This window comes from Pantherophis guttatus, chromosome 5 (genome assembly GCF_059756535.1).
Source record: "Pantherophis guttatus breed Tessera chromosome 5, ASM5975653v1, whole genome shotgun sequence".
NCBI classification, from domain to species: domain Eukaryota; kingdom Metazoa; phylum Chordata; class Lepidosauria; order Squamata; family Colubridae; genus Pantherophis; species Pantherophis guttatus.
The window spans coordinates 44,169,351-44,189,294 of record NC_142067.1 but is presented as its reverse complement, the minus strand read 5'-3'; the positions used below and the strand labels follow the sequence as shown (position 1 = coordinate 44,189,294).

Sequence of the window (19,944 nt, the reverse complement as noted above, 5' to 3'; positions counted from 1 at the left end):
CTTCTTTGCCTGCTGGGAAGGGACTGTGTCCCTCTATAGCACATCTTGGGTAATCTCAAGCATTCCCAGGCACCATGTCCCATTCCTGTGCACCATTCCCAAATGGTCCAGCAGCTCTCATATACCTTGCAACCCCATGCATTCTTTTTGTACTATGTCACCTCCTGCATGTCCTACTTTATTCATGTAGCATTTCTTGAACATGTGACCCACATACACACTTGATCTGTGCTGCCCCTGTGCACCTCTGGTCCACTTCTAGATACTCTTCCTGACTTTTGCTACTCACACATGCAAAGGAAGGAAGGAAGGAGGGAGGGAGGGAGGGAGGGAGGGAAGGAAGGAAGGAAGGAGGGAGGGAGGAAGGAAGGAAGGAAGGAAGGAAGGAAGGAAGGAAGGAAGGAAGGAAGGAAGGAAGGAAGGAAGGAAGGAAAGAAGGAAGGAAGGAAGGAAGGAAGGAAGGAATTAATTTCTTATTGTCCCTGCTATCTTCTCATAAGGAAAATCAATTAGGGAAGCCTGCAGAAAATCTGAAGTTTCGCTTACTCCCACTGCTTTTTGCCCACCCATGGATATTTTGTAGGTTTAAGTAAGGAAATAACATTGAAACAATAATGCAATGTGTTCAGTGATCTCTAAAATAGTACTAATCTCATATTTACCATTTCTACTCCCTGACCTGCAATTTTGTATTTGAATTGTATTTGGATTGTATTTGAAATTCCTCTCTGACAATAACATTAATACATGCTGGGATTTTCTTTCCTGCTTTCCTGTTTTTTAGTTTAAAAAATTATATACAAATTGAAAAAGTCAATGATTTTTACCTTCTGTTTCTCTTACCACATTTTCAGCAAATAAAAAAAAAACATCCATCTTCTTGGATATACAATTCGCAGTTGAGGAAGAAACAGCTAAACAATTGCCAGTTTTAGATGTGCTTATCAACAGATGAGAAGATAGAACCCCAAAACCAAAGTCTATTGCAAGGCTACCATCACTCCATGCATTCTTAGCTTCAACAGTAACCATTCATTGTCTCATGAAAAGAGTTGGATCAGAATACTATATAACAGGTAGAGAATACACTGTAGTATCCAGCATGCAAAACAACTGGAGAGGAGGTTCCTACATGAACAATTCAGGCAGAATGGGTACCCACAAATTGCTTGCATAATATGCAGGAAGAGAAAGGAAGAAAGAAGGTACAAGACTAACTGTACGGCACAACCTGTCATATATTAAGAACATTTCAGAAGCAGTATAACACAACTTTGCAAGTGGACATCACCCACTGCCCAGAGGCTATCATACAGTATGAGGACAAATCATGCACTACAAATATTGTTTGGAGGTGAGAGAAACTTCAAACGTAAGTTATCAGTTTCCCTATATGGATTGCCCCTACGACCACGTAGGACAAATCTGGAGGAAGCTATCCACCAGTTTGCAAGAATACGAGTGAGAGGTTAGATAGGGAGACCCAAACTTGTTAATAGCCTCACACTGCAATGAATAAGGACATGTATTCAATTTTGCAGCTACTATGATTGTTGGCCAAGCACGGACAAAAATAGCCAGAGAAATGATTGAAGCCTGGGAAAGAGGTGCCTTGTCAGTCTGATTTACCACCAGCCTACTAATACTTAGGAGTCAAGCGTGCAGTGGCAAAAGGAAACAACAATATATTACTTCATAGCCAGCCATCAACAGTCTAACAACTAAAAGTTATACACAATCAGGCACCATATAAATATAACACATGGAACAGCCCAGTGCACATATCCTGGAGAGAGAGAGAGAGAAGTTCTCTGAGGATGGCTCCAGCATGAACTGAAAGCTTGGAAAAATAAAACTTTGGTTATGATGACTGATTCAGATTGGATCCTGCAACATTATCCTGGGACATGTGTATTTACCTTCATCTAAAAATTGGTCTAGATGGGTTTGCTAGATGTTAAAAGATTCCTTTCTTTCATATATTTTGAGTGACCACTTAATGAGTTTTAAAGTATACCAATAAAAATGTACGAAAACTAACAATTACTTTTAGTGTCCTTCATAAATATCCCAGTACATCGCTTAATTACCATACAATCTTGTCCCCCCCAGCATAGTTACATTTTAAAGATTTTGCACACAGCTGTGTTTGAATGTAGATAATAAAGGAAACAGAATTCTTCAAGGGAAATTATATGTTATTTGAAAATTTTCTAACTAAAGTGGCATCTGTGATTTAAAGTCTCCTATTATACCATACCAATTTAAACTTAAAAGCAATGAGGAAAAAAAAAGAATTTTATCCATCAAGAATGTTTATTAAAAATTAAAGTTATTCTTCTGTAGCATATCTTATTTGCATATATTATAAACCTTATGTTCAGGGTTTGGGTATGAGGGAATATTGAAATTTTAATATGCTACATTTCCAGAAATACTGTTCTTTATTTATATAAACTCACAAATATTATATATTATTATTACTGTTACTGATAATGATGGAATAAAAGTAATAATATTACATTTATTTTTTATTTTACTTCTTTTATATGAGCATATAATTTACACAGCAGTAGAAATATGTAACTAAATTTGTTCAAAATATTACTTATCCAGCAGATCTGTCATCCTAAGGCTGAGTATAAGTGACTGGTCCAAAGGTACTCAGTTGGCTTCATGCCTAAGGTGGACTTAGAAATCATGGTCTCCCAATTTCTAACCTGATGTCTTAAACCACTACACCAAAGAGGCTTTATGTTTACATACAGAGATATATACACACATATATCAAAGAAATAACTTACATATGAAAGAAGAAAAATGGCAATGATTTTCCATACTGAAAGATGAAAAATACTTACCTGCCTCTCAAAAAATAAAACTAAAAAAAATAGAATTGGCAGATCTTAACGGGCAATTGAATCAGTATTTCATGGGGAGAGGGGCAGAGAAAAAAGGAAAGAAAACTAGCATGGAGAAAAATGGAGTAGAATATTATGAAAGGGAACTAAAACAATAACAAAACCATTCTATATTACATTTGTTTGTCCAGTTTACACATATAAAATTCTATTTGAAAGCTGATTCCAACAATCAGCTATTTGTTTGCATAGTACTGTATTTTTCGGAGTATAAGATGCACCTTAGTTCTTGGAGAGGAAAATAGGAAAAAAAAAATTCTGCCTACCAAATATTCATCTAGCTAGCATCCTTAGCCCTAGCCTTAGTTCGCTGGTTTTGAGCATGCGCTCAAAAGCCCCTGGTTGGGGCTTAAAAACAGTTTCTAAAGCACAGCTGATTGTAGGAGGGAACAGCAATGAGAAAAGCAGGCAAAGTGCGGAAAATTGCTAAGGCCTCATTAGGGCTGATAAAAAGATTCAAAAGCACAGCTGATCATTGGAAGGAGCTCCAGTGAAGCTTGGAAGCGGTAAGAGAAGGCAGCAGCTGTTCGAGGTAACCATTTTGGGCACCACACGTTTGGTTTTAAGCCTCCAAACGCATTGCATTTTCTGGTGGTGATCAGCAGCAATGTGCTTTGGCGATCCTCACAGCCTTGAAGGGCTCTCAAATGGAACATTTGGAGGCCAAAAATGCAATGCGCTGAGCCCAAAACACAAGCTGTTGTCAGTAGCAATCTCTGCAGGCAGGAAGAGGCTGCACAGAGGCCGAAGGGTGGGGGCCGGTGGGTAGGCAGGGCTACATTCAGAGTATAAGACGCACCCAAATTTTCAGCCTCTTTTAGGGGTGGGGAAAGTGTGTCTTATACTCCGAAAAATACAGTAAACAGTTTTATCTGATACTTTAATTTTCACAATCAGACAAACATTCATCTGTGAATCGAATTGGCTAAATTGCTTGTCAAAGCCCAGCTATTAAATTCTCTTGGATAAGTTATGCAGCATCTTTCACAAGCTTTTAATGTTGCTGCTCTTAAAGAGCCACAATAATACATTAATAATTGGATGAAAACAAATGACCTATAGATTATATGTATGTAAATTAATTAGATGCACTTATCGTATTATTTATACCTACTTTGCATAGTCAAAAAGTCGGCTATCCCAAAGAACGTGTGTTCCTCTAGGACCAGAATGGAAAAATGCAGAATCAGTACCATCAAAATTGTTCAGGCCATCTTCAGAATTCTTTGATGCATGACTGTGTACAACATCTAATAGAACTGTGATTCCCATTGAGTGGGCAACATCAATCAGTTCCTTTAAGTCATCTGGAGTGCCGTATCGACTAAAATGTATAAACATTTAGAATTAATTGTATATAACATTGATTTTTTTTAAAAAAAAATCAGCATGATTAGTACTATTATGATTCACTAGAACTGTAACTCTTATTTAATGACAGCATTTTAGGGAGGAATAGAAGATATTTTATCTATTTAAGCTTAAGAAAATCAAGTGGTAAGACTGATATGATTATAAAAGGCACATCAATCATGTGATATAATCCTAGGCTAAACAAACAACAGTTTAACCTATACAGAGTATTAACTCAATAAAATTTACATTTTCTTTGTTTATATGCTAGTATACTGATCTGACTCTCAGAGTAAAAGAAAGAAGGTGAAAAAATAACTCACTGGGAGGCCTTAAGCAAATCATTAGATACTTTCTGAAGTCATAGGAAAAAAGTAAATTCAATGTCTCTCATATGAATGCTGTGAAGAACATATGAGATATAGACTGTAAGCACTTCACAAGTAAAAAGTACCACAGAAATGAAAGAGTGAAATTTTAATTTGCATCACTTTTCAGTCATTTCAAAAGGAAATTATAACTTAGTTCACATTCAAACTGACTTTTAGAAGAGTACGTTTTTAGCAGCTTTAATTTCAGCACCATATGCAGTGTATGTTGAATGTATCTAGAAATGGAATTTCAGTAAAAAAAAAAAAAAGCTGGAAGGACAAGCTGTAGCTACAAAGATAGCTTGTTCTAATCTCAAATACAGTATCTTGTGATAGAACTCTTGATTATAAATGCAGAGCTGGCAGCCATTAGATTTCAGACAGCTTTGAATCTACAATGATACTCAAGCAATTAACAATGTAACTTAGCAAACAACTGTGTTTACCTAATGTGAAAGGTCATATGCTTTATGCTTGAATATTTATTTTAAAACTCTTTAATATTTCTAAATATAAAAGAGATTTAGTTTACAACATTATTAGAATTAATTATAGTTATAAATAAATCTATATTATACAGGATTTTTTTTTCAAATTACAGTGGCTTTCTTCAATCAATCCAAAACTAATGTATTTTGTGCATGTTCCCCTAATTATCTTTCATTTCTGAAAACAATAAGTCTTCTGACAGAGTAGAGAAACAAACTATTCCATGTTTTTGAAGAAATCTACATGGATAATGAATTAAAAGTAAAATCTATTTTATTGTATATTATCTTGATCCTGGTCCCAAGAAAGAAAACAAAACAATTAAAACAGGTCAATAAAAATATTCATTTATTTAAAATAATTTAGTAATTCAGTATACATTCCCTCACATTGCCTCGTTCCCAACTTTTTATTTGGACACTGCTGTCATTCATAGAGATTTTGAAATCTGGGAGTGGAGAATATACATTCTTCCAACTGAAATGAACAATTATTGAGGTGTAGGATTAAAAACTCAAGCCCCTAAAATGTTTTCAGCTTTACTACTACTTTCCTCAGTTTCTTTCTTATGTTCAGAAATATTTATTTATTAATCAAATGGCTTTATAAGAAAAGTTGAAAATTGCAGAAGCTGCCTTTTATCAAGCACTTTGATATCAATGAATCAATATCGGACCATATTCCTATTGTTTGTAATATGTAAGGGTGACAGTCACTGAAATATTGTTCCATTTTGGACTGTAAGTTCATTGGTGGCTACAACTGCTGAAATTATGAACACAGTCCATCATATACCTCCCTGATCAAGTTTGTCAACCTTTTTCATTGGTTTAGATCTTTCTGATATTTTTTTCCTATGAAGAGGAAAAAAGAATAAAAACAGCAAAAATAATAAAGCATACCTTGATGCTGCAAAAAAACTTGTGATCTGATAACCAAAACTTGCATAGTAAGCATGTTCCATCACAGCCATCAACTGAATACAGTTATATCCTGTTTGTAGAAGAAAATTAGTGATTGCAACAGTGCTTTTTAAAGAAAACAGTGGCCAATATTACAATTGATTTTGGTCAAGATTATCTATATTTATCAAGATATAAGTTAAGCACAAAAGAAGCATTTTTTTAAAATCAAAACTGGGATAGCCGACATTTGAAGCAATCTTTTAAGTGCATTGAAATATTGGCCTTTTACTAAGAAATATATAATATGCAAATATAATTGTAATTTGACTTTAGAACATTAAGTATCCCAATGTGCATGCTCTGAACTTAAACTGCACTTTTGATATTTACAGTGTTAATCATAAAAGTAACTGACTATACACATATTAAACTTCGTGCTTTTTTTCTTAATGATTCAAACATTTCCATTTCTAATTGACATTTTTTCCTCCAAATTTATTTCCCTCAAGGAATCTCTTTAAAAAAACAAATGTTAAAGAAGCATAAGTTTGATCTGAAATTTACTGAAAGTTCAGAGCACCAAAGAAAAAGAAAAAGAAAATGTTTCTATTTGTCCCTTATCCCACTCAAAATATTTTATACGATGTTAATGAAGTAAATCTGAAGGGAAAAGTATAATTTAATGATGAAACCACACCTATTTAAAAGAAAACTTTTACTAAAGCAATGAAGCCAACATCTATAAAAGCATATATATGTCCCCTTTAACAACCAAGCAAGAATTATTGGTGAAGAATGAATTACAGGTCAAACTTGTCTGTGGACATAACCATTTTATATTACTTTATGTATTAGCACTTAGTATCAGCATTAATTAAAATCTTTGATTAAAACTATTTCACTTAAACCTTAATTTAGTTTTATATGACTACCTATAGTCTTATTTATGGTGTGGTGTCATATTTATTTATTTCCTGTTATCAGACGGATGGAGTGATTTTAAATTGCAATTTTAAAAGATTGTTCTGTAAAAAAAACATGTTGTATCTATATTGTTTACTTCTAAAAATCAATGTTTATAACTAACTGTAGTATTAAATTACAGACATTTTTTCAATCAGTTATTGATGCTTCTAATAGAATCATGCTAAATTTTAAATTGGTCTGCCTCTTTGGTCTTCCCCCTCCTCAAGAACCAACATTGGATCCAATCTGTCTGGACAATTTTCATCCAGTTTCCCAGTCCCATCCATCTCTTAGATTTTTTGGGGGTAAAGTTTTAAAAATTTATTTGTATAGCTTTATATTTTAATTATTTTTCTATTTGTCTTTTTATAACCTATAAAGGTTTGCTTTATAATAGGGGAGATCAGTTGGTATAAAATTTTAATAATAAATAAACACTCATCAAGAATCAAAAATTACAAATCAATTTTCAATATTAGTTCTAATTATTGTATTTGTATCATAGTCACAGAGTCAGAAGGGATCTTGGAGGTCTGTTTTTTTCCCAGTCTTTTCTTGAAAATTTCCAATGATGGAACTGTTCTATTGCCTAAGAGCACTCACATTCAGGAAATTCATCCTTATTTGGATCTGTCTTTGTTAAGCTTACACTCATTGGTTCTTTCTTATCTTCAGATGCTCCGGAGAATAAATTCACACCATGTTTCTGATTATGTTTTGGAAAACCATTGTCATGGCTCTTAGCTATCTCTTATTTAAATTAAAAATATAAAGTAATTGGAGAACCTTACATTTCTTACCTTTATGTTCAACAATTCAAGTGCAAATCTATCAAGATCTTTTGAATTTTGAGCCTGTTTTCTGTAATTCATTAGGACTACCTGTGTGATCTTTTCCCCAACTTTGTGACATCAACAAATTTTATGAATACCTTTTTAATTTCCTTTTCTAGGTCATTTATAAAGATATTAAAGAGTCCTGAACCCAGAACTAAACCCTAAGATAAGAAACTGCAGACTTTCATCTATGTGGGCATAAAGAACTACGTGTTGCCTACGGTTGTTCAGTCAACTGTGAATCCATCTGGTAATCCATCCCACACTGATCCTATTTATCAAAAAGGAGGCTGTGATATACTTTATCAAATGAGTTATGAAGTCTAAGTATATTCATAGCATTCCATAGATTCATTAATTGTCTAGGATGATCTATGCTAGTTTTTGACAAACACTCTTCTAAGTGCTTGCAAACCCACTGCTTATTTTTTTCTAGAATGTTCCCAGGTGTTTACATCAAATTGATTGGTTAATAGTCTTCAAATTCCTCTTTTCTTCACTTTTTTAAATATTGTCACAATGTTGGCTCTTCTCCAATCTTCTGGCACTTCCCCTGTGCTACAGGATTTCTCAAAGCATGGCTACTCACAGATGCTGGAAGTTACATGCAACTTGATTAGTAAATTGAACTAGCAATTTACTTCTGGATGTGGCTCTTTACATAAATATATTATCAACAGCATCTTGCCTTTAGTAGCTTTCTAAAAAAAAATACATGTATCCCACATTAAAATGCACTGAGGTGATGTATTAAAAATCAATATGGAGACTTTTGAAATGAACTTTCTAATAAAAACACAGGAGTCATTAAAATTTATCTCAAAAGAAGCCACAGATATCACTTACCAAGATCTTTGATTTTTGGAAGCACATTGTATGTAAAGTTTTTATATGAAGCTATTTTCCCTTCAGGGGAAGCAATTCCCACATGTGATTCATAGATTCTTACACTTTTGGGTTTCTTAGGAATGGGATGTTTCCACTACACAAGAAAAAAAATAGTTTAAGAATAAAAATCTGAAAGCTGTTAGTTTTCTTAGACAAGAATGGACATGTTAAAATCTAAACCACCACATTAAATTTTATATAAATACAAGATATTGAGAGCAATTTAATGTGCACAAATTCCTTTCTCCAAAGCTCCCATGGGACATAATTTAATCCAGGAACATCCACAGGAAATGTTGTTGGTTTCAAAATTGTAGGTACAGTTAAGCAAAAGTTTACTCATTTTTACATGCTTGCAATGCACATTAAAATGCGACAGGTATTTGATCATCTGGGTGAAACTATCATTGCAGATGCTCCAGCCAGGCAGATATTGCAAAGGCAAAATATACATTGGCTACTTAGATTTCTAATTTTTTTTAAGGTCAGAGAATTCTTTGTGAATAATGTATTAAAATTCCTCTGGTCAGAAAATTCATACTATCTCAATTTGACCAAATGTTTTGACCAAATAATTAGTAAGCAAACTTCTATTCAAAATTCACAAGATATTAAATTTCATCATTAACTTGAAGAACATTACACAGAATAGATACAATTCTCTTTTACTGTGTAGAAGAATTATAATGGCATTATTTATCATTACTATTTTTGTCAGCAAATAATGCTTTTAGGAAAATCCTAGGTTCCTGGAAAGACAGTTTAAAAACTGGGACATATTTTTAAAGTTTATTGGTTCCTGTACTATTTATATTGGAAACATTATCCACTGAACGTCTTATATTGTCCTTTCCACTCCATTGCATCCCAGTCCTCAGTTCTCATCTTTCTTTCCTATCAATAAATGAAAGATTAATTTACTGAGCCTATTAGCAGGAATACTGTAGAAAGAACATCCAAAATTAATAACAAGTCTCTTGACTGCTAAACAAGTTGTAATTGCATGCAAGTTGCATAAATCAATATTGCTTATCATACAGAGCTGAATTACTGAAATATGGAATGCTTTTTGAAATGTGAAAGTTCACAGAGTTTGTAAGATTAAAGGCTGGCAGCAAATCACAGAAAGGCTTAAGTATATTTGACAATTTTTATTTGGTTTTGAAAAGGATAAAAAACAGATGCAGGTGCTCTGTGCACTGTTATAAATTTAATTTTGTAAAGAAAGTGTTTTCCTTTTGTAGTCTATGTTACTCTCCATATAAATAATGAATAAAATTATATTTAAAGTTGTTTGAATGAACTGGAAATTTAGATTCTTCAGAATAATCACAGTAATAAAACTCACTCACTTTAATATTCCCAATAGGTTCTTCAGTTGACCTAAGTACTTCATCAACATCTATTATACTATGGGGGAAAGACTGAAACTGAATCTCAAAATACAGCACTGTTATAGAGATACTATGTGCCTTCATTTATAAGTGAGGGGGGGGGGGGAGTGACAGCATCCTGTGGATTCATCAGGTTAACTTTTCAAACAGTATTAGGGAAGCATGAAAACACTTCTTCCAGTTTGATACAGGCAGCACTACCACTTCTACAGTGGGGCAAAAAAGTATTTAGTCAGCCACCAATTGTGCAAGTTCTCCCACTTAAAAAGATGAGAGAGGCCTGTAATTGACATCATAGGTAGACCTCAACTATGAGAGACAAAATGAGAAAACAAATCCAGCCAATCACATTGTCTGATTTGGAAAGAATTTATTTGCAAATTATGGTGGAAAATAAGTATTTGGTCAATATCAAAAGTTCATCTCAATACTTTGTTATATATCCTTTGTTGGCAATGACAGAGGTCAAATGTTTTCTGTAAGTCTTCACAAGGTTGGCACACACTGTTGCTGGTATGTTGGCCCATTCCTCCATGCAGATCTCTTCTAGAGCAGTGATGTTTTGGGGCTGTCGCTGGGCAACACGGACTTTTAACTCCCTCCAAAGATTTTCTGTGGGATTGAGATCTGGAGACTGGCTAGGCCACTCCAGGACCTTGAAATGCTTCTTACGAAGCCACTCCTGCGTTGCCCGGGCAGTGTGTTTGGGATCATTGTCATGCTGAAAGACCCAGCCACGTTCCATCTTCAATGCCCTTGCTGATGGAAGGAGGTTTGCACTCAAAATCTCACGATCCATGGCCCCATTCATTCTTTCCTGTACACGGATCAGTCGTCCTGGTCCCTTTGCAGAAACAGCCCCAAAGCATGATGTTGCCACCCCCATGCTTCACAGTAGGTATGGTGTTCTTTGGATGCAACTCAGCATTCTCTCTCCTCCAAACACGACAAGTTGTGTTTCAACCAAACAGTTCTACTTTGGTTTCATCTGACCATATGACATTCTCCCAATCCTCTTCTGGATCATCCAAATGCTCTCTAGCAAACTTCAGACGGGCCTGGACATATACTGGCTTAAGCAGGGGGACACGTCTGGCAATACAGGATCTGAGTCCCTGGCGGCGTAGTGTGTTACTGATGGTAGCCTTTGTTACGTTGGTCCCAGCTCTCTGCAGGTCATTCACTAGGTCCCCCCGTGTGGTTCTGGGATTTTTGCTCACCGTTCTTGTGATCATTTTGACCCCACGGGGTGAGATCTTGCGTGGAGCCCCAGATTGAGGGAGATTATCAGTGGTCTTGTATGTCTTCCATTTTCTAATTATTGCTCCCACAGTTGATTTCTTCACACCAAGCTGCTTGCCTATTGCAGATTCAGTCTTCCCAGCCTGGTGCAGGTCTACAATTTTGTTTCTGGGGTCCTTCGACAGCTCTTTGATCTTCACCATAGTGGAGTTTGGAGTGTGACTGTTTGAGGTTGTGGACAGGTGTCTTTTATACTGATAACAAGTTCAAACAGATGCCATTAATACAGGTAATGAGTGGAGGAAAGAGGAGCCTCTTAAAGAAGAAGTTACAGGTCTGTGAGAGCCAGAAATCTTGCTTGTTTGTAGGTGACCAAATACTTATTTTCCACCATAATTTGCAAATAAATTCTTTCCAAATCAGACAATGTGATTGTCTGGATTTGTTTTCTCATTTTGTCTCTCATAGTTGAGGTCTACCTATGATGACAATTACAGGCCTCTCTCATCTTTTTAAGTGGGAGAACTTGCACAATTGGTGGCTGACTAAATACTTTTTTGCCCCACTATAAGTGGCTACCTTCTACCAGGCAATATACTGAAGCAACTCAGCACTCATTAAAGTTTCCTGAATTTAATTCCTGGAAATGCTATCTTGGCAACAGTGTGGAGGTAGTTTGCCATTACTTTCTTCTAGGGTTTTTAAAGAAAACAACCTACAGTCTGAATGTCTTCCATCTAGATCTGGCCAGCCTTAATTTTTCAGCACAAATAAGATAAACTAGGGACTACCTTTGATTGATACACATATAAAATACCTTTAACAATTTGCAAGTATAAATGTGTGTTGCTCTGTGTGTGTGTGTGTGTGTGTGTGTGTATATACACACACATATATATATGTGTGTGTGTGTGTGTGTGTGTGTGTGTGTACACACACACATACACATGCATAATATATATAGGAAAGTGCACAGTTTGCCCTTCTAATAAACAATATTCTACATATAAAAATATAATTCTTTCTCCATGTAACTCTCTAAGAGAGTTTACAAACTTTAAGAAAAAAGCCTACTGACATGTATAAAAATATCAAAATTTATAAGAAATAGATCACAGTTAATTTAATAACTTACTTTATATGGAGTTGATGGCTCCCAGTGAATCCAATCATAATTCACGTTGGTACCCTCACGAACTACGTATCTAGCCCAAGGAGAAATGCGATAAAGGATCTCTCCAGTTTTGGTTCTTATCACCAACTAAAAAATTCAAAAAGTAATGAGAAAGTATGGAAATTAAATTACGATTGGAAGTATAAATGATATAGCTGTGATTGTAAACATCAATACCATATTTAAAGTATTCCTTTTCTCAGTACCATAGTGTTTGAAAATATTTACAGGTTATTTTACACTTAAACCAAACCACATACACACAATTAGGAACAAATTCTGCTTGATATTTTCAGACATGATATTCCAGCTCAAATCCTATTTCTATATATAACTTTTGAACTGCACTTTCACAATAGCCCAATATTAACTGTCTCAGCTGCCACTGAAAGTACACATTGGAGATAATATTACAGATTCAGTATTTTTCCTTGCCTGTAAATATGGAAATAAAACAAGGGGTTACTTATTCACCCTTTACATTCCTTCAAAAAGCAAGCCATGAGATGCCTACATACAGATAAAAGAGAATTATAATAAAGTATGTTTTATTGGATAGACAAAAGAAACTGGCTTAAGTTTTAAAAATGAAAAGAGAAATACAAATAACAAACCAAAAGAATTACCTAGAAATGTTTTTTTAATTGAATCTACAAAAGAGGCTTGTTACAGCCTTGAAAATATCTACGCAATGGGATAAAGAAGAATTGAAAAGAAATCAGAAACTACAACAATATTTGATTGAAGTAAAGATTAAGACTGTTTGTAAAAGGAAATACTATAAATAGTTTATTTCAACAAAGTTTTTTTTTTTTTTTTTTTGCAAAGTTCTGACAATTGCTTTTGGATTTTTTGCTGACACCAGGATTGAAAAGTTAATATTCTATGCATTTACTTACAGATAAGTGATGGGACATGGGATGAACAGATCTCTGTTTATAACCACATAGAAGTTTAATCATTATTAAACATGTTTATAATGGTTGTGCTAAAGGAAGTCACTTCCTATTTATTTCTTTTCTACATTCTTTCTCTTTTTTTTCTGCACATTTTATTCAACCCCCCATTCTAATTATTTATTTATAATTTATAGCTTAACTGCTTTCATATTAGAAAGTAGGAAAGTAGCTTTGTTCAGAATTTTTTTGTATGAATTAAGACAGAAAGACTGAGTTTGGTTTGCAGTTGAATGACGAGCTGTACATTTTTTTTTTCCAATTCAAGCATTTATGCCTAATTTGTCTGGTTTTTGTATTTCTATTAATTTTTTCTTAATATATTTTTTATTAAGAATGTTATTTATGATAGTAAAACCCAATACAAGCTTGACTTATACTATAATTTGACTCATACTGAATAAAAATAATATAAAATATGGGGGGGGTTTCTTTACAACAGAAAAAAACCTCAGCAGGTGTGATAAAAAGGTGCCCATAGTTTTGTGATTTTAGTTTTTTATCTGTTTCATGTTTTTTCGGAATACTCAGCACACTTTGCGTAAAATCTAGTGTATCACTGAAATACCAGCTTAATGGAATATTATAAATTGCAGAGATAGAGATAATTGTGTCTTATATAGGTTCCTTGTAAATAGCCAGCCTCCAATATTTGCATATTTATATTAAAGCTGTTCCACACAAAGAGTATTTATCATGATGATAGCCCCTGAATTCTAGTTGTATTTTACTCATTTACTTAACAGTCACATTTGCCAACACTTGCTTGACACATTCTTCATACTAAGAATGTATCAGGCACAGCATACAAATATATTAAACAATTAGTGATAAGAGTTCCAAAAAAATTCCTTTCTCTTATTTTTTTATATTATTATCACTTAGAATATGATCATTCAACACAATAGAATGTGGTATGTTAGGAGACTCAGGGATTGGAAGCAGTTTTTTTCTGTGGCTGCCCAAACTCTATGGAACATCATGGTCCTTAAGATCACGATGGTGCTTTGTTAATCATTGATACTTAATATAATAGTTCTATTCCATCAAGCATAGTTTTATTCCACATATTCCATCAAGAAAAGTCTCTTTTGACATGCTTTGGTTACATCACTGAATGTTGCTAATTTAAAAGGCTATGATTGTTTTACCAGATAAATTTCATGAATAAATAATGTTTGCTCCATTATAGTTGCTATTTAATATATGTCTTCTTGCACTCAAAAGCCACTAAAAGTACTAGCCTCTGACTATGATTTATGTAAATTTCCTTTTGAATAACAAATGAAGGTCATTACCACAACTAATAAACAACGATGTTTCTCAATGCTCTTCTTCACATCAAGCTAAAAAGTTAGTTGCAAACGCTTTATTTTTAAACAATATTCTAATAATATTTGTATACATGTTGCATTTTTCTCTGTTGACATGTGACTAAAACTATTCATATTGTTCCAAGTGCAGTCTTACAATGTATTTATATAAAGACATTACTATAGTCACAGCTTTATTTTCAATTCCCAATGATTCCAAGCATCAAATTTGCTTGTTTACGGCAGTTGCAGTTGGTTGATATTTTCATTGAGCTATCCATCATGACTCCAAAATCATTTTTCTGATCAATCTCTTCTAGCTCAGATTTCACAGATATATATGTAAAGTTTGGAGTTGTAGAGCCACTGTGATTCACATTACAATTGAAATATTGGCAATAGCAAGGCTTATTCACTCACTTTCAAGATTGTATTAGAATTCTTCACAAAACCTTACTGATTATCTTAGCCTGAATAGCTTGATATCATCAGCTTACTTGGCCAATCTTCACCCATAAGAACAAGTAAATTATAAAGCACAGATTCCTGCAAGTTTTGGAACAGTAGACTGCATTTTTTTTTTTAAAAAAAAGGTCTATTTATTGATGTTTATCATTCTTTAATGAACTGTCAATATATGAAAGCACATTTTTTCTTATATGGTACCATTATTACACAATTTCCATTAGCAGAAGAGTCATTCCAGGCTCTGCCTCGCATGTTCAGAGCCAGTGAAATAAGCACCATTAAAACTTCCAAAAATAAGCAATATTTATAGCAATGCTAATTGTGAAGTTGGAATTCCAGAACTGCAAAACTGAGGGATACTGGCAGTCCTATCCAATAATCTAGATCATCTTCTTTGTACCCCATGTTATATTTTGGCTGTTGAATTTAGTCAGGAGGCTTTGGCAAGAATTTTTGCCAAAGACATTTTGAAATTGTTTGGCAGTGGCAACTGGCCTCTCTGACTAGGAGGGCAGATAGCAGTAAAAATTATTCAATTTCTCTTTTCAAGTTATTATATATTTATTAAAATGTATATTTGGATATGTGGATGAAGAAAGCTACACAAAACAAAGACGATTCCTATCTAGCAAAAAAGAACTGAAGGACTCTTCTGAAGAACTTATTCCCCTGATCACATTTCCTAACTTGTATTCAAAACAAGAGGCAAATAGAAGTAAACATAGAACCAAGAGTATCATATTGATATATAGATTGAAAAAAAAAATCCAAGGAAAATAGATTAAATACATGAAAAGAGCCAAACACAAACAATCAGACCAACCCCTTAGGAATATGTGCATCTCACTTTCCCCCTTTTTCAAATATTTGTGCATGTACGCACATATATAGATATGCCTGAATGTATATGGCATCATACAGAAAAATACAGAGATGCTCAATATTACTGTGCTTAATTAATATTTTTATTAAAACATGGCAGTCAACTTTAAATGTATGTAAAAAACTAAGAAAATATTAAAAGTACAATTTAAAAATTAATGAAATTTTCAAGTTTTCCCAAGGAAAAACCTATGGGGCATATATGTACATGTTGGGTGGATTTGTATAACCATTTCCCCTTTTTTACATAATTTAGCCTATAGCTGTTATAACACTGTGCAAATCCTTTGACCATATATAGAGTATATTTGATGACGTCCGGGTGGGTGGACAGAGCCTCCCGCTGCCGCTACTACCAGTTTGTCCAAACCGGGGCGAACCAGTAGCAACCCACCACTGCTTTGAGTGTATAATTAAACTGCTGATAGGCGACTCAAGATTGTTCTGCTTCTTTTGAAAAAACTTTTATTCCTTCTTGGACACTACATAAGCAGTCATATTTCTGTTGCTCTTAGTTTAAATTAGAGAGGCAGTAGTGAGAATATTGGGAGAAAAAAAGCAGTTAAGTGCATGGTCAGCAGAATAAGGTAATTATGCCACCTTGGCTATAACTTATTAAGATTCATTGCAATGTCAGCCAGGCGTTTAGACTGGATTTGTTATTTTTATCCACCTATCGAATCCTTCCAAAGGTCCTGGAATAGGGAGATATTATTGTTTGATAGCATTAAAAGTATTATTGCAAGATGTTTCAAGTAAAGCTGCCTTCTACAATTGATTTTGTCAATGCTGATGTGGTGCTCCAAGGTTTTGGGATTGCACCCAAGGCACCTATTACATTTGGTGCTATCTTTGCTTTCTTTTGCAACAATCATTCTACTTATATTTGCAGTATTTATATTTTATTATTTTCTCCAGTACTTTTTCTTCTATTCTGTTATCAGCTAGATAGATGACTCACTGTTTCTTAAGTTTCTTTGCAGAGGTGGCACTTGCTATCAGTTGCTGTCTTCTCAATTTTGGCTTTGTTCTTAAATCTTCATCGCATGTCGCCAGAATTAGTCCCTCTGCTTTCTTCAACTCTTAGCCATTGCCAGGTCATATTATTATCTGCTTTCTCTTCTCTCCTCTCCTCTCCTCTCCTCTCCTCCCCTCTCCTCTCTTCTCTTTTCTGTTTAATGTACTGACCATGTAATATTTTGCCTTGCTGTATCTCCTTTATTCTTCATTTAGTCATTCTTGTACAGCAGTATGGACTCTCTGGTACTCAATAAGACTACATGGTATACTAGCTTCAGTGCATCTTCTTCAATATTCTTCAGATATTCTTCCAATACCCTTTTTTCTTCTTTACCTCTATGGTGCAGTTGCAACATTCCATCCCCATCTTTTTACCTTGGTAAGCAGAGTCTGTCAACATCATTGCAAGGATGAAGATAATGAGTCATTTCATTATTTTTTTCTGGTTTTCCTCTCCAGGGCTCTTGGTTCTGCCTAGTCCAGTTCACTATTCTAGTGGTATATCTAATGGCTCGAATTGGCCAAATGTTAATTGCCTTGTCAGCCTTAATTACATTGTCAGCATGTAGGATGCCTAGGTATTTGTAGTGATCATCTTCATCTACACTCCTCTTATTGGTCATCTTGATTTTTTCAGTTTTCACTCTTTTTATTTTATTTATTTATTAGATTTATGCGCTACCCATCTCATCTAGATGTAAGAGAGAAACCCCCCCCCCCATATTTCCCCTAGTTAATGGTGATGTAGCACATTTCTCCAGTGCATACTCCATTGTAGTATCTTGGCTGTATACTTGACAGTGTTGAACAGCGAATGCCAAATCTGTTGACTTATTTTTTTCAGAATATTCAGACTATCCAGAAAATATCTCAGAAGAGAAGAAAAAGAAGAGATTAACTTCTTTTTTTGTCCTGTAAACTATTGTCTGAATAACTCTGAGTTTTTATTTAATTATAAAGCTCTCTTTTCTGTAACACATTCTACTGTGAACAGATATTTCAAGGGATGAGAACATATTTGTATTCCCATTGTTTTCAACATGAATTTATTTTAATCTTTTCAGGCATTCCTTAAAATTATACCCTTGGTCAAATATTCTGTACTTTCAGTGGTAAATACCTTTCAGCCTTTGCAACCTCTCAAACTCATGTGCTATATGGTACAAAAACAAAGAAAAGAAAAAAGACAGCAGTAGGGGCTCCCATTTTCTAATGTGATAAAACACACCATCTAAATGCCACACTTTTTTTTCTCAGACATGATTATTTCATTATTTTAGTAATTTCTTTGAATAACTACGTACTTTATGAGAAATTCCTTCTTGACTGAAGTCATATATATGGTTAAATAATCTTACTCCGGTAATACACGGATTTCACTAGGTGCCTACTGAAAACAAGGTATATACCTGCATTTTTAAAACTGCATGTGAATTCTTGTATAATCTTGTCCAATCTCCACATGGTTAATGGAATCCTATTCTGAATATTAGTAATTTAAAAAGCTGGATAATTGCATTAATGGCACCAATCTTTTTAAAGTCATAATAAATGTTTACCTAATCCCTTTACTGTTAATATTCAACTTATATTTACTAAGGGTTAGTTTTTGGTGCTGATTGATTAGTGTTCTTTAAATGTTACTGAAAAAAGAGAGATGTATTAAGATAGATGATAGATAGATAGATATAGACAGACAGACAGGCAGACACACACACACACAAAAAAAAAAGCTTGTACAAGGTAACAAAGTCTTGTCTCTGAAATAAGTCATGCCTTCGTTTTCCAAAAGAGGGAGATGTAACTCTATTCATAAAAATAAATGGAAGCTTTCTATTTCAAAAAAGCATATAAACTATATTCTAGTGAATGATTAAAAACCAGTATCTTCTCTCATTTTATTTCTGCATTAAATGTCACTTTATGTATCATTACTGGTCTATTGATTAAAAACACAAATCCAATCCTATAGTCTCATCTAGGCTATGTTAACCAAAATGAAAACTCTATTCAAAACTATGAAAAGCAAAATGCATATGAATTCATGTGACTAATGTGAGATATATCAATCAGCATGGCAATAATTAGCAGTGACACAAATTTCAGCTTCTAATACATTTTAAAGACAAGGGGTAGGGCTGTTCGCCACTATAAACCTTCAAAGATTCCAGAACTATTTTCCCTCTTTTTTTCTGTGCCTGCATTCACAGACTGACAAACCATGAAAAAGGATAGTTCTATTTTTTCTCAACAAAACTGAAAACAGAAATGGACAAATTCCATGCACATAAATAGGAACATTTCCTGTCACAGTCTGCTGCTTAGAGGATAATGAGTTAGAGCTTATTTGGTAAAATCTTGCACTGTATGTAATGAGGTAAAAGCATACGGTTTTTGCTTCCAGTGTGGCCATTACCCTTTTAGAATCATACAATGTAGGAGCTAGAAGAGATCTTGAAGGTAGTTTGTCCAACTCTGTGCATAATGCATTCCCAACAGATAACCGTCCAGTCTCTGCTTAAATCCCTATAGTAAAGGAAAGACACATACTCCCATCCAAGTGTCTTCCACTATTGAGCAATCCTAACTGTTAAGACATTGAAATTTATTTTCTTGTCATTTCAAGCCATTGCTGAATATCCTGCCTTCTGGAAAAACTCTGAACAATTTTGCTCATCTTCTACATGAGGGTCTTTCAAATACTTGAATATAAGCTATCATATTTCCCAATAGTGTTCTGTTCTCCGTGTTAAATATGCATAACAA

The 19,944-nt window shown here is 34.1% G+C and overlaps 1 protein-coding gene across 11 annotated transcripts in view; it reads right to left on the bottom strand.

Annotated features, from left to right (window-relative positions):
* GBE1 (1,4-alpha-glucan branching enzyme 1) overlaps positions 1-19,944 on the bottom strand; it is a 167,197-nt gene that overhangs the window by 71,939 nt on the left and 75,314 nt on the right. For all 11 annotated transcript variants that reach the window (XR_015734452.1, XM_087895005.1, XM_087895004.1 and 8 more), the window contains 4 exons: positions 12,501-12,626; positions 8,688-8,823; positions 6,037-6,127; positions 4,036-4,245 (listed from right to left, as the gene is read on the bottom strand). Coding sequence is in view for 10 of the 11 variants with exons in the window: in XM_087895005.1 (XP_087751131.1) it covers positions 4,036-4,245; positions 6,037-6,127; positions 8,688-8,823; positions 12,501-12,626 (563 nt within the window). In the remaining variant the exon portion in view is untranslated. The remainder of the gene's footprint in view (positions 1-4,035; positions 4,246-6,036; positions 6,128-8,687; positions 8,824-12,500; positions 12,627-19,944) is intronic.